Below are 15,770 nucleotides of genomic sequence, written 5' to 3'. Positions count from 1 at the left end.
CTTGACCTGTGAGATCTTGGCTTCAAAGCATCTCTATCAGGTCTAGCAAAAGCCAGTAGATGGCAGGGTTGACTCGGGGCTTTGCTTGACTGTGCACCATAAATGCTCCCAGCAAAATGCAGATTTATAGAATCATAGAATCATAGAATCATAGAATCACCAAGGTTGGAAAAGACCTAAAAGCTCATCCAGTCCAACCGTTCACCTATTACCAATAGCTCTCACTAAACCATGTCCTTCAACACAACATCCAGCCTTTCCTTGAACACCCCCAGGATCGGTGACTCCACCACCTCCCTTGGCAGTCCATTCCAGTGCCTGACCACCCTTTCTGAAAAGTAATACTTCCTAATGTCCAGTGCATTTGTGCATGTCTACCTCTGATTCAGCTTGATACCCTCAAACAACAGCATTTCAGATGGGAAGGCAGTTCATCAAAGGAAAATACTCAAGACCCACATAACCTGCAGTGAAAGAACCCAACTTCAGCATGCAGATCACTGAGTTCACAAGACTGAGGGTCTTGTAACAGCATTCTAAACATCCAAGCATCCAGATGAGTATCACACCTGCCTTCCCCAGAAATGGACAGCTGTATCTCACTCCAGCATGAAAGCACAACCTCCACACATCCTGCAGGATTGGTGGGACCACAGCCATCTCCATTGCAAAAGTCTCCAGGAGGAAAGTTACCTCAAGTAATGCATAACTTGAATGAATCAGCACCAAGCAAGGACATCCTCTGCATATCAGGATCAAACAATTGGCAATATTTGTTCTGGCTGTTTGTTCAAGGAAGTCACATGAAGTCTATTATTTTCCAAAAGGAGAAGGTCTGTCCTTTTGCAAGAAAAGAATCTCAAATCAGTGTTTGGAAGAACACTGTTCATATTTTAAGTCCTCCTTTCAGCAAATAGCAAACCCAGTTGAATTTGAGCAGAAAGCACTGGTGCTGCAGTGTACAGCATGTACAGACAATACATAAAAAATGGGAGCCCTTGTGACGTTAACACAGTGGTGGGTGGCAGCAGCTGCCATTGGAAATACAGCTATTTCCAGAATGGAAGCACAGAAACACAGGTTGCCCAAGTACGCTGTGGATGCTCCATCCCTGGAGGCATTCAAGGCCAGGCTGGATGTGGCTCTGGGCAGCCTGGTCTGCTGGTTGGCGACCCTGCACATAGCAGGGGTTTGAAACCAGATGATCATTGTGGTCCTTTTCAACCCAGGCCATTCTATGATTCTATGAAACCATTTTATCATTAGCATGCTCCAAAGTGGGCAGTTTTTGACCTAAGCTGTTCAAATTTTCCAGTAAAAATTGCTCCAGGGTATTTTATATAAAGCAAAGCTGTCTCCCCTTAAAACCTTTTTCTGGTCAGAAAAGGTGAAGATCTGAGATTTTCACAAAGATTTCAATCTCTAATTCCATCAACCAAGTAAACATATGCAAAGCATTTAAGGGCTGGCCCTCCAGCTCCAAATCAGCCATTTGGTTTAACATGCCTCCAGTTTCAATGCTCTGTAAATGCTCGGTTCTTACTCTATTTTCTTCATGTTGTTAATGTTTTTAATTACTACACTTGCATATTTTGAGGCTTTTTACCTCTGGGCTTTATGACAGCTGAGGTTCTCGCATGATTTCAGGTGATTGGAGATTCAGGTGCAAAAAAATATCTACAGCGAGAACTGTTCATATGATGCCTGGAATTAAACTATTGAATTACATCTCTTGAACTTGACAGGCTGCTATACCCTCCCTGTGTCTCAAATGCACATATATCAATCAAAGTGATCTTCACCAGCTGTGTTTGAAAGGAAAAATTGCAAATCTCTCTTCTCCTCCATACTAAGTGTACAAGAATATACCGTGCAAGGAGAGAAACAGAAAACGAGAGTGAAGAAAAAAGGAAGAAAAAAATATCTCCATATGCAATCTATTTACCATCTTTATGCTTAAGAACATGTGCAAGTTAACCTTCAGATCACATGCCTTGGCAATGCCATTAATATAACATTTACATAGGTTATATAGCCTGCTGACCACACTTTCTGCTCCCTTGCTCCTTTGTGTAAGCAATTCCTTGTTATGAGGAAACTTTAAAATGCCAAAATAAGAACAAATAGGCCATTCATCTGATTTTCAGGTGGTCCTGAGTAGAGTATATTCTGTAATTCTATGATTGGAAGAAGTGACTATGCCTTCCAATCCTGCTCTTAGCTTTATCCCAAGGCATTCTCTGCTGTGAGAGCCTCAGGGCAGCCTTGCAAAGGCACAAACATGTATTAGGACATAACTATGCTGGTGGCTTTTAAATCTAGCTATTCCATTGCTGTTGCAAGGATAATTTGAGTCCAAAACTAAGATTAGCAGGTAGCTAGAAGAGCCAGAGTCCCACTGCTGATGGGTAGAACACTCCAGGTGCTGCCTTGGTCTCACATAATAGCACCCCATCCCTTTGATCTGCATTTATCCCACAGGAACTACAGCATTTACTCACACCAAGCAGTGAGGAACAACCTTATCCTGAAAAAAAAAGGGATTCTAACCCTTTCAGGATGGAGGCTTGAAGGCTTAGGTGCAAGGAAGCTAGGGGATATTAACTGCCCCACCCTTGTGAAATTCTTCCATGGCTTGCCACATGCTAATGCACATAGCAGAGGTCTGGACACTGGATCACAGTGCACCCTGAGCAGGATTGAGCCTTGCTAAACCTGGATGACGATGGAGGTTGAGATAAGCAGAGGAAGGCACATCTCAAGCCTAGTGAGATAATAGAGTACCGTGCGTTCTTACCAGACTCATCACCTAATCGTGGGTTGCACTCATGATGACCAGCCATTCCTGTTGTATACCCCATCATTAGCCTCTATGACAGTTTAATTAATAGATGGGGAGCAAAGGAAAGGAAGCAAAGACATAATAATGCTTTTGTTGTAAGATGTCTATACAACTGCACGCATCTTTCATTGATAAGTTGTTCATTACTCATTTAAGTGGGGACAGAGGTATATAATTGAATAGTGTGTGCAACTTGGGAGTTCGTTTTCTTTTTGACACAAAATAGAAGAAACACAATCAAAGGAAAGGAGGGCAAGGCTGAAGAGTACCAAATATTGCAATCAAATTTTGCTGCTAGAAAAGAAAAAAAGCCCAGTGCACTTCTCATCAAACTGTGGAATCTTAGGCTTTTGCCTTAGATTAAGGCTCACTTTTGACTTGTTTTGAGTCTAGCAGGTAGGAAGAGTAGGTAGGAAACCAGTAAAACATGGAGGCAGCAGGAAGACACGTCTCCCATGGGATGGCTGAAAGCCTCCAGGAGCAGTGCAGTGGAGAGATCTGGCAAAATCCTGGGATCTGGAAGGCAGCAGATGTGGCAGGTTTGGTGAAGTCACCTTCTGTAGTCCAGACACCGTCAACCATCCAGGGATTGCAGCTTAAACTTAAATTTCTGAATACTCATCTCTTCACCTCAGACTTCATTACATTTTGCAAACTGACCTTTGGCCCTGGCTCATTCAGGTATTGAAGTTATCCATTATCATGATCCCAAGTCTGTAAGCAGGGAAATTGAGGCACCAAGTCTCTTCATCACGCAGACTAACTTGTACAAGGCTAATTTGCAGTGTTAGGAGTAATAGGGTTGACTCAGATCCCAACGACTGGCATTTTTCACAAAAATGCACCTGGAAAAAGCAATGCCCAACAGATGTGAAGCATGCTGGCCAAACGGTATTTTATCAGGGCCCTCAGAAAAGAGAGGGACAGGGAAGAGGTGGACTCGCTGCTCAGAGGTGAACTGCTGAGATGGAGTGCTCAAAAAACACTTGAGAGGGTAAGAAGCTCTCATGCTGGGCATAATATTTGAGTTTTCCTCAAGTGTTCCTAATCTCTCTGGTGGCAGCAAGGAAACACACACAGTACACATCCCCAGTCAGGTAACAACAGGAGCATGTTTATTCAGGTCTGGCACTTACAGAGCTCAGAGGGACAAGGTACACGTCATTTGTTTTCCAGAAAAAGTCAGCCCGAGATTAGAAGAAATTTATAAAAAGAGACTCCAGCTGCAGGGGTTGGGAATTTGTCTCCACTGGGGTCATGCGTTCCCCATGCCTGGGGGGACATGTTGGGGCACCTCCAGGTGCCTGGTGCCAGGCACCTCCAGGACCATCTGAACACTTGAGTGAGCGGTGTCTGGGGACAATTGCTTCTCAGTGAGTCCCAACCTTGTTTTAAGCAACCTTAGAAACTGGGGGCACAGGTTAAAAAAGCAGAAACCTTTCCAAAACAATCCACCGGGAAGTGCTAGAGTGCAGTGGGGTATGTCCGAAGGAGGAGGAGAAGGGTTAGGCCCAGCCACTCAGGTCTCTGATACTGGAAGAGCATAAAGTCTGGGAAACAATCACTGTTGGAAGCCTGTTGAGAAGTAGAAGATCTCCTTGTAGGCAGCAATAGAGAAGACATCAGCTAATGAGACCTGTGATGGCCAATGGAAGACAAGGCGCCATGTTGCAGAGGTGCAGAGGTCCCCGGGCGCTGGGTCTTCTTTGGCCTTCCCCATCACTCACGAGCCCTGAGGATGTAGGCAAAGCTAACCAGGATACTCAAGGCCAGGACAGCATAGCTGGCTTTAACGCTGCTAGAGCCGCTGATGTTGCAGAGGAAGGAGTCGCAGCAGTAGACGGAGGCAGCCGCAATGCCGAGGTTAATCCCAGCACTGGGGCAAATGGGAGAGCAGCCTTTGGAGATGGACTGGCCAGACTTGCCACCTGAATTTAGGTTGGGAAGAAAAGCAGAAAGGAGATGAGTTTAAAACTTTCCAGCTTTCAGATCACATTTTGCAAAGGAAATAATTGTACTGAAAAGACAAGCAGCATAGAAGTTGTTGAGTTTCTCAGTAAACTACATCAATCTTTGCCTCAATAAACATTCCCGCTGACTTTCCATAATACACAGCACCTCTTCCAGGCAGCTGGACAGAATTTGGAAATGTGGTGGGAAAAAAAATCTCAGAAGTCCCATTCAAGCTCAATCCTCAGGTGAGACTGGGAGAGTCAGAGAGGGATTCACGAGCAAACACTGTGTTCTGAGCTTGGCACAGCTTGCATTTACCAGTGAGAACAAGAAACAGGAAGCCGTTAGCAAGTGACAGGTTTATAAAAGCTTCCAGCCCCTGTTTATGCATGCACGAGCCGCCCACATTATGGACTGCAAAACTTGGGTTTGAAACTGTCTTCCCTCCTGCATGCCAGAAGCAGAGGCTGGAGGAAAGTGAGGCAACCCAGAGTGAGATGCAGTCTTGGCAATACCACCAGGAGACCCACCAGAGCAGCCTGCTTCCCTGAGAGATCCTTCAGATTTTTCCTGGTGCCTGTTCCCTTCTGCCAAAAGCCCATGCTTGGTAAGAAATTTGCAAATTCCTGGCAATCCTGCTGCACCCAGAGAGCAAAGCAATGGAAGGACTCAGATAACAACCAGAACAGCAGTCAGCACAGGGCAAAAGCAGGAAGGGTAACCCTTCCTGCAGAGGAAATCCTCTATCCCTCCACTGAATTCATCAACAACCTTCTCTCTCCACTCCTAAATTCCCTTCAGACTTCTAGCACGAGTGCATGCACGTGGGCCTTAACATGACTTGGCTTGGCAGCAAGTTCCTCATAAAACACCCTTGAGATGGTCCGGCACTCAGCAAACAAGCCTCACTTTTCTTTTCTCCAACCAAACGAAAGAAAACCTTCTTGCACCTCCCTAGGTGATCCAGCTAAGAAGGGCAGAAAGTCTCATCACCACTCACCGATTCCCACTCCGACATACGTTGTCACACAGTGGTTTTCATTCTCTGCACACTTGACAGGTGTCAGGCAGGCCCAGTTGGAGGATGCATCCGAGCACGAAAAGCAGACGAGCGTGTGGGCTGCAAGGAAAAGGCACATCTTAGCAAAGGGCCAGTGGGAAGATCTCTGTGCTGTGGCTCCCACCTCCAACACTCAGCACTCACTGCACCCAGCCAAAGCCCACGCTTGTTGCGTTAATCTGTGACAGGCTTTTTGCTCCCAAAATTTGGCCAAGTGAAGGGTTCAAGCAGAAGGAGTACATTTTAAGGTCTTGGCTGGAGACTCAGGTTAGTTGGCCAATAAAAGTCTCCATGCAATTGCAGGTCTGCCTGCTACTTTACAGCCTGTTTATACCAAGAGCAGATCCATGTAGACCTGAAACACAAAAACAAGCTCAGGCTTGCAGGCTGGAGTCTGAAATTTAGTCTTACTCACCTTTGCCGCAGTGGTCACTGATGGGAAATGCCCCAGGTGTGATGTGACTACAAGTTTGAGTTTTTCATGGTGTGCCTTTGGCAGCAGGACACAAAGCACAGGCTATGCTCAAGCTAACACATGGTAGAAATGATCTGCTAGCAAGAGCAAGCCCAGCATTTCAGCAAGGCCTGCAAGGACTTGTACTGCCCTGCTACCCAGGGAGTCATAGCAGTATGATGGCAGCATAGGCAACTAACTGTTCTAACCTGGGGCAAAGGGAGAACAAATGAACATGATTTCCTACATGGCAGACCCCCTAATGTGGTCTATCCCCTACACTAGGGGAATGGATTGTACTAGGCTAGCTCCCTTCTCATATCCTTCAGGTCTGCTCATGTAAAATCAAAGATTGGGAAACAGCATTTAGTGGAGGGAAATGGTTGCAGAAACAGCCTGGACCAGTGACTCAGCATTGACATGTGTATTTTGCAGTGGACAGATGATCTTCTCTGTATTTTACATACAGGAACATCACATCCACACTGCAACTGTTGACCTACATACACAGAGAGCTGGTCTGTTCCCAACGCTTGACAGGCTCTGATTTTGGAGCATTCAGACTGCAAACTCTTCCATGAAGCCCTGCCTCTCTCTTCCTTGTTTATAGGATGCAAAATGGAGGAGAGGAAGATTCAGGATGGGGGGAAGTACAAGGCTGCCTTGTACTCTTGCTCCTTATCCCTTTCACCCCCATGGCAAAGGGATTATCCTAAGAAAGGGATATCAGAGAAGCCCTGTATGATTTTGCTAGGGCTTGGCAGTCCCTGCTGTGGTATATTTTGAAGAATAAATTGGAAAAACGTTGATAGCAGCTGTCCCATTCTGCTATGGGCCTGCATGACCTCTTGAGGTTGTTCTCAATCTTGTCTCAGAAAAAAATATAAAAAGCCCTTTATGGGAAAATTGGGAAAAAAAATACAATTGTGCTCAGAAGAATGATTTTTGACCAGCAATGGCCAAGGCAGGGGGAAAAAAAAAGAATGAAGCAAAAACATAATAGCAAATCTCACAGAAACAGATCAAAGCAGGTTAGTGGGTGGGCCTGAATCCAGAGATGAAGCCAACATCACAACCCCCTAGCAGGAATTTCCTGGACTGTCTCATAGAGCCTTCAACCATCATCATCAGTCTGCCAATAAAGCAGTGTTATCCCAACATGCCAAGAGCACAGTCACAGCCTACACAAAGCATCTGGGATTACCAGTTGACACCAATTGAGTCAAGGCCTCAGGGCAGATTCCTCATTGGAACATGCCTTTGGGTCTAGGAGAGGAGGAGAACTAAGAGAAAGGCAGGACTGAGCCACTCATTGCAGGGCCATCATTGACTGTCAACATCATTTCCATGGATTGGCATTCTTCACTGGCTAAAAAATCAGCCTGAGACATCCAAGGAAAGCCTGGCTCCTTCCTTTCCCACTGTCCTCAGTATGTCCCTACTCTCAAGTTTCAGCTCACTGTCCCAAACCCTTCTTCTTGCAACCACCCTGATGGCAAACTGAGGCTCAGAAAGGCAAAGCGACTCATTCCATCTCACGGGAATCATCAGCAAGCAGGAATTAAGTGAATTACAGACTTCCCATGAACATTATGGTAGCACATCCATTCCCGTAAGCATTTGCTTATTATGCTGAATGCACAAGTTGAGTGGTGCAGTACTATTCATTATGCCTTAAAGATTACAGATACATACACATCAGAAATATTTGTATGTACAAATAAAAGTGCCTCTAGGCTTTAAATCCACTGCCACTAAATCTACGTTCTTAACACTGTCCTGTCCACACCTTTTCCTTTGTCACATCTGTCTATTACGCTTTGTCTAAGCGTAGACTAAGTCCTTTCAGGATGGGTAAGTCTTGCAGCATAGCTTAAGAGAGGAAATATTCAGTCTTAATTAACTACTGCTGCTTTCTGCTTTGGCAAAACAGAACTAAATGACCGACTGCAGAGTGAGGAGAGCAAGCAGGCTGCGTACTTCAGACAAAAGGCACAAGAGGGAAGCAGAATTATTTTACGCAGCTGGAGACAGAGCACAGAGTTGGAGCTCAAGGCTAAAGGAAGAAAAAAAAAAAAAAAAAAAAAGACTGAACAATGCAAAAAGAAAGCCTCGTTTTCATCAACTAGAAAAGGCAGTTTTCTTCAATAGGAAGAATTTATGTGTTTATTTGTTTGCCACTTGGCTCCTTGGAGGAACAAAGGGCTTCTAAACCAGAGCAGATCATTTGGGATAATTCAGATAAGAGGTTGAACCCCTCCTTGCAAAGAGCAATGCAGGGACAACAAAAAAGCCTTTATAAGCCCACTCCAAAGCTCAGCAGCACCAGTGAAAAACGCTGAAAAATGCTGTTGCTTCGGCAGCTCTCCATTCATCCCTACCCAAATGTTCTTTTCCTTACATTGCTCTTAGGCGAGATTCTTACACACCATATGCCAGCTCTTCGGGGCACTTTGAACACCAGGCAAAAAAAAAAAAAAAACAACTCCCTGGATGTGTTGGAAATGTTTGCAGATAAAGCAAACTCACAGCAAAGCCTTTTGCCTGGGTAAGAAGAACCTAATCTTAAGTGGGAGTGGGTTTTTTTTGGAAGGGGCTGGAAGGGGGGGAATGCATTAACCTCTTCTTGCCTGGGTCTAAGCACATGCCAGCTGGGTTTTGATGGAGAGCCAGAGCTTAAACTGCCAGTTGCTTCACAAACCCCAAGAGTAGGGGGATATAAGAAGGGCAGAAAACAATTAGTTTCTTCTCATTGGTGTCCTCGACAGCCAGAGAGAGGGTCTGTGCTTTCTGACAAGAGGGTCAGATGACAAAAAATTCTCCCAGTTTGCTCTTTGTCTGTCTTTCTCCAAGAACTGCCATAAGAAAACAACGCAGGGTTCTGCATGGCCCCACGGAGTTCGGCTAGGCAGAAATTGAGTCACAAAGACTGCAGACCTGCAACTTAGCCAACTTGCAGTTTCACACCCAGCAACAGGCAGCACTTTGGCCCTGGGTTCAAGAGCAGCTACAAGACGTTGCTCCACACGACCCCGTCCCTTGGGGGTGCCACCTCTCACCTGCTGGCCATATCAGCCTGTCGTTAAGAACGCTGGGGAACAACAGCAGCCAGAATCTCAAGCGGTTCTGCCCAGACTTGACTCCATCTGCCATAACCGGGGCAGGTCTCCATCTCTCCCCCCCCCCCCATCCTCCTTCCTCCCTTCCCTTCGGCAGCATCTCAGCCCATTTCAGCGCCGTTATCCCGACTCGCTGCAGCGAAAGGAGGGAGCGGAGCCACCCCTGCTCTTTGTTCGAGCTGTAACTGGGAAAGGCTCCAAAATACAGACGTGCACAGCTGGAGGTGCGCACCTATAATACAGACACTGAAGTTCCAGCTGCAAGAGGAACACTGCTGAGAGGTCTTGGCAAGATCTCTCTCCCTCTCCCAAAACCTCCGCCAACCCCCTGCACCACTCAGCCCCGTTCCCTCCCCCACTACCACCTCTTTTCGCTACCCGCATGCCTACAACTTCCAGACCACCCCCTGCAAGACGCAGACCCCACTAATTCGATCCCAAAGCAGGAAAAAGCTTGGAGGACCTCGAGAAGATGTGGTGGTATCCGGGGGTAGCCCTCTTACCTCTCTCTACGCACAGCACCGCAGCCAACACGGCGAGCAGAAACGCCTTCATGGTGCGGCGATGGGGCCGAGGAGATGCGCAAAGAGACGACAAGCGCGCTGTGCTAGCGGTAGGGCTGAGCGCTGGGGGCGGGAAAAGGGCACAGGCGACGCCCAGCGGTCCGCCTTCAAGCCCTGAGCCGCCCTCCCCCTCCGCCTCCCCGGCCTGCGCTGGTTTCGTTTCCCCGCTCCGTCGCTCCGGAGGCCGGGAAGGGGGTAGGTGTTGAAGGGGGGGAGGGATGGCGCGCGGAGTGATCAGAGGCTTCGTGAGAGCAAAACCAGCTTTTCTCCGGCCCCTTACCTCCCTGCCCCCATTTCAAGGCTTTTTCCACCCCGCCCCCGTTCGCTTCATTTCCCTGGAGGAAGGGCATCGTTCAGCAGGGGAACCCCTTACATGCAGATCTTCATTCGTGCATAACCCTCTTTCGTGAGCAACGCGTTGCATTCACAACTCTTTTCATCCGCTGTATTTATGGCCCCAAAACACACATGCACAGATCCCCTGCGTGCACGTGTGCTCCTGATACATCCACTACCGCCCTGCATGCCATGTGTGTGCAGCTCCTTCTGTGCGTGACCAGATCCCCTGCCTGCACAAACATATGCAAGACTCCTGACATGTGTGGTGCCTTCTTTGCATGTATGCTGCATGCACAGCCCCATGCATACAAAACTAGATGGACTAGATTATCTTTAAGGACTTTTCCAACTTTAATGATTCTATTATTCTAAGACCCAAGCAAGTAAGGAACCAACTTTCTGACCTGCCTACCAGATCCCAAGTGGGATTAGATGTAGACATAGTGCTAGGCTAGGCAGCAGAGACAGCATGGGACATTCTGAGCTATGAGACAGGACAGGTCTTCAGAACACAGAGTGGTCCAATAAAAAGGATTGCAGTTGTGACCCAGGTTCTGTAGGTCCCAAAGAAATAGCAAAGTCTTGCTAGAGGAAATGAGCTTGGTAGAGGCCGCTGAGGGAGGGAGCCTGGGAAGTTTGCTGTTGAAGGGAGTCTGGGAATGCAGGTTTGACAAACTCTGTGTGCCACAGCTGGATTTAATTCTGTAGAATCAGCATTTTCTGGCAAATGAGTCTGAGTTTTGTCAGAAGAAATTCCAGCTCCTGACTTTTCAGTGTGCATTCAGAGTCCTCTACAATGAAACCTCTTCCCTCATTTCTTTCATGGCTCATTCTTATTTATCATTGCCAGTTATTCTAGCAGGAACTGAGTGTGTGTGGTGTCTTTTTGTGGTCTAATGTCTTCCACTGAAATCAGCTGCTAGTGCTGTTTCTTTCTTTGGTTTGAAACTCAGATGCACAAAACCTGTCAAGTTTCAGTTTTGAAATAGCTTGAGCATAATTCAGTTGCTCTGTGCACCATCGGTCACATTAACTCACAAGATACCAGTATCATAGAGTGACAATGACTAAGTTCAGGCATTGTCTGCAAGAGTCAATCTGACTTTTTGTAGTCCATATGTGAGCAATCTCATGGCACACATCTGGTTATCAGGAAGGCAAAGCATGTTCTTTCATCCTTCCTGCTCCTTTGGTGTCTTGTTTGCTCCACACATCCCCAACAGAAACATACAAACACGTACAGCTCTCTGGTTTTCTCACCCCCACAAATTTAACATTAGCAGTTCCATTACTTCATGAAGAGAATTCGACAGGACCACAGGATCTGGAGTCATCCCAGTAATACTGAAATGATGGGGTAAGGACAGCAGTAATTATAGGATGCTGCCAGTAGAACAGGTGAGCAGAGTGCCTAGGGACCAATTTGCTATGGTAGATGGTATGGAAAAAGCACCAGGTAAGGAAGCTCTTCTGAAAACTCACTGATCTAAAGCCCACATCTCCCACACCACAGCCTTGGTAAGGAGGATGGCAAAGTTGTGATTGTCTCATGGCAGGGTTCTCTTTTTTAAAACAACATACAGCCAAACACTGCTGAATAACCCAGCCTTGTAGATTTGGGGCTTGTTGAATGAATTTGCTGAAGTGTAGGGTTCCTATTGTGAATGTAAGGTGGAAAAATATGTCCTCAGAGGCACTGAAAAAGGCAGAAGGGGTAAAATCCAGCAGCAGGAATGTGGTCTGCGCTGGAGAGAAGTGAATTCAGGTAAAGAGATATGCTCAAGGTAATCCTTTTACCTTGGGAGATAAAAAGAAGCAGCTGGAACTGAAAGCAAAGTAGTGCTAGAGTTAAGCATAACACGGTTTGCTCTGTGCTGGGGAGAAACGGACAGTTTGAAAATAAGGAAATGGAGATAGTGGCAGTTTCCTTCACGGGTCAAGAGAATGGGTTAGCAGGGATCAGTGCAGCAATTAAAACTGGAATTACTAGCTCTGCAAGGTTTTAGGGCTGAACTGGCACTTCGGGAGTTTGCTCAGCATTTGCATAGGCTGGTGGCATGCAGAGAGTTTCCTTCACTATATATTCTCTGTTTCAAGGCTTGGGGAGAATGCCTGACTCTGGCCATGGTTGTCTCCGTGAAGCACATTTACCCCACTGGGGTTTGCAAATGAGGTGTTTCTCCTGCTAGTGGAGGAGAATGGCTTCCCAGAGCAAACCTGCTAAAACCACTTTGCAAAGATTTCTCATTGGCAAGCCAAGCCACAGGTGTTTCTTTGGACTTTCTTGCTGTTCTACAGTGCCAAAATACTCTCCATCACCTTGACAAGACACTCTTTGCTGCAACCCATGGGGACAAACCTAAGATAACTGAATATGTGGGTATGTAGTCGCTGGGCTGCAGTATATATTAGAATAGGACCTTCATCTGATCAGTGCAAACAGAAGTCAGGAGCGTGCAGTCATAGTCAGGCTGACAGATTTATGAACTGTTGTTTGTAGTTGGTGTCAACATGTCAGATTTCCCTTTTTCAGAACCATTCAGAACCATTTTTTCAGAACCATTAAGGTGAAGGTAGTTCTCTGACTGCTGCATGTCCAATCAGTATCCACGGCAGCATTCTTACTAATTCCATTCTGTATGACTCACACTCTGTCTTGCTTGTTTATTCTAGGCTTTTTGAACTGTGAAGCTTTAAGCAGAGGTCATTAGTTAAGTTAAGAAGTTGCATTCTGATTGCTGTTGTTAAAGTGTACTGGAGGATATGTCTCTGTCTAGAACAGCCAGAATGCTTCCAAATAAAGGTTGCTCTAGAATGATGCCCTCCAGCATTATAAACCAGCTCCTCTATCCAAACCTGACCCTTCTGTCCTTGTGTGGACTATGTGGCTGGTATGCATATCTCCAGCCTTGTCCAGAATGAACCTTGGAGCCATGCTGTCATTATTTTAACTCCAGTTCTGTTTTTGGCTTCATTTTCTAGATGGTCATTGTACTTGAGCCTTTTCTCCAGCCCTGTCTGCTTGATGACCCTTGGACCTGTATAGTACATATAACATCTCCAGTCCTATCTCCGTTTTCTGGCTGAAATTCGGATGCATTTTGTAGCTTTGTTTCCATTCCTGGCATCTTTTAAACTGTAGTGAGGTTATGCAGCCTTTCTGCAAAGGTTTCTGTGCCTGGGGACTTCTCTCCAAGAGCACGACCTTACGTGTCTGGTGGTTCTGGGAAGAGAAGAAGCCATTCCAGACCTTTCCCATCCCTTCCATCAAAAACGTATCACACTGAAGCTTTAGGCAAGGTGCTGGACTTCGGGAGATTTGTAGTACAAATACTAAGTTCAGGATGACTAAAATATGATTGGATATATGTCCATGTGTGTGAGGGCACCTAGAAGAATCAGAAACACAAGGGTGAAGAGGAAAGGTATGTGTTTACTGCTGTGTTCACCATTCTGTATTGGATTGCTTTCAAACAAAGCAGAACAACAAAGTGACCTTAAGTAAGAGAATGGAGATGGGATGGGAGCAATAAAATGCCCTGATAAGCTAAACAAAAGAACTGGGAAGTTCAGGATTTTTGAGTTAAAAGAGGCAAAATAAAAGGAAAAATGAGCCAAGATAGCTTATTTCCTTCCAAAGGGCATAAAAGGCAAATCCAAAATCAACTTGTGCTCTGACAAGTACCTTAGAAGTATGGTGAGGACTGCATAACTGTCATTTCTTGTTTAAGTGTGGCATAGAATTGACACTGGCCAGATCAGCTGGCTACACATGTGCTGGTGCTTGTGAGAAAGTGAGTAGATTAAATCTGTAAGAATAAGTTTGAGAGGGCAAAATCCACCTGCTTGAATATTTTGTATGATAAAATTGCTTTCTTCTCCCGGAAGTTATTGCACTCCGTTTTATTACACTCATTTCCTCTAGACTGCAGAAACAGAGTTTCTTGTTCCCAAGAGCACTGTCTGCAGGTTATCTAATTGCTGATTACATCTAATGCTGGAGCAGGCCCTGGAGCCAGGGGCAGGTCCCAGATGAGCTATTGTGAACACCAGGCACAGAGCCAGTGCTTGCTTCCTGGTCCTCCTGCACCAGCACTGAACTTCTTTTCATGCATGATGAACCTCATTGTGCATGATGACAGTGCTCTGCATGGTATTCAAGGGTTTACCTGGGTGAGAAATCAGCTGAAAAAGGAGAAATCCATATCTCATTCATATTATGCAGAGCTGTGTCAGCAAGTCTAGTGCTTGTACTGCTGATGCTGGGAACCGTAGAGGTGTTCTGGGATTGAATATCCTTTGGAGTGATCTTCCTACATGATGTCAATGGAAGAACGTTTTTGGGTCACGTTTGGTGCTATGAAACAAAATCAAGCCTGAATAGTACAAGACAATTATGCTTTAATGAAGAAATCATAGAATCATAGAATCACCAAGGTTGGAAAAGACTTCCAAGATCATCCAAGCATCCACCTACCAATATTTCCCCACTAAACCACACCCCTTAGCACAACATCTAAACATTTTTGGGCTAGGAAAGAAAAGGTAGCCAGAACCCTCAACAGCTACATGGGAATGAACAATAGGAGGGAGAGAAGGGAGATGAAGGGGACCTGGAAGGGTGTTCGAGTTTTTTCTCCTTCCCCAGTAGACACTAATGAGATGCTGAGGACAGTATTTCTATCATGCATCTGGATAATGATACTCAATCTGCTGATGCTGGAGGCAGTTCTCCCAGCAATCAACTCTAGCTTTCTTCTCTTAGATGGTAGGAACTTTTCTGATCCTATCTAAAAACTCCTTTGTGGCCATGTGAAATAACCCTAAAGCAGAAAGTGGAGAGAATGCAGCATCTCAAGCTTTCCCACTGGGGAAGAGATTGGAAGGATCTCATCCCATGAAACTCCAGTTTACACTGCCCAGCGTGAAGCGTGCAACTTTTCAATAGATGTAGAGTTCCAACAAGGCCTTTTTTTGTTCTATTTCCCCACGTACGAGAGATGTTAAATGCATGATCTAATGTAACTGCAACTTCTTTTTATGCCAAATTACTGGAAGAGGTATTTCCTCATCTTATATTTGTGCAGATGATGTGTTCACAGTAACAGTATGCTTGCCCCGTGCAGATTTCATCCTCTTTCTCAGATTCTCCTAGTGTGTCACCTGCAAGTTCAATCTATTTATTCTCTATTCTGTCTGTCAAACCGGTAATTAAAATATTGCATCATAGCAGAACCATGGCAAGCTGCAGAGGATCCCATTTAATACATCCTTCTTGTTTGACAGCAAGCCGTCGACAGTTATTTGCTTGTGCTTTTAACTAGTTTCCTTGTGAGACTGTCATGTGGTGTGGTGGAAAAAGCTGTATTAACGCTGAAATATGTGATAAGTACCAATTTTACCTTATCTACAGATTTTTCCACCTTGTCACAGGTGGGAA

General features: G+C 45.7%; 1 protein-coding gene across 1 annotated transcript; it reads right to left on the bottom strand.

Moving 5' to 3' along the window:
- Window positions 1-4,561: 4,561 nt before the first annotated feature.
- Window positions 4,562-9,983, bottom strand: LOC306944467 (lymphocyte antigen 6E; the record flags this gene model as incomplete). Its single annotated transcript, XM_079533008.1, has 3 exons — window positions 4,562-4,770; window positions 5,796-5,915; window positions 9,932-9,983. 3 exons carry the CDS (start codon window positions 9,981-9,983, stop codon window positions 4,562-4,564), a joined length of 381 nt encoding a protein of 126 aa, XP_079389134.1.
- Between the last annotated feature and the right edge of the window lie 5,787 nt (window positions 9,984-15,770).

Source organism: Tetrao urogallus (assembly GCF_951394365.1).
Source record: "Tetrao urogallus genome assembly, chromosome: 3".
NCBI lineage: Eukaryota > Metazoa > Chordata > Aves > Galliformes > Phasianidae > Tetrao > Tetrao urogallus.
This window is presented reverse-complemented; position numbering and strand designations above follow the sequence as displayed.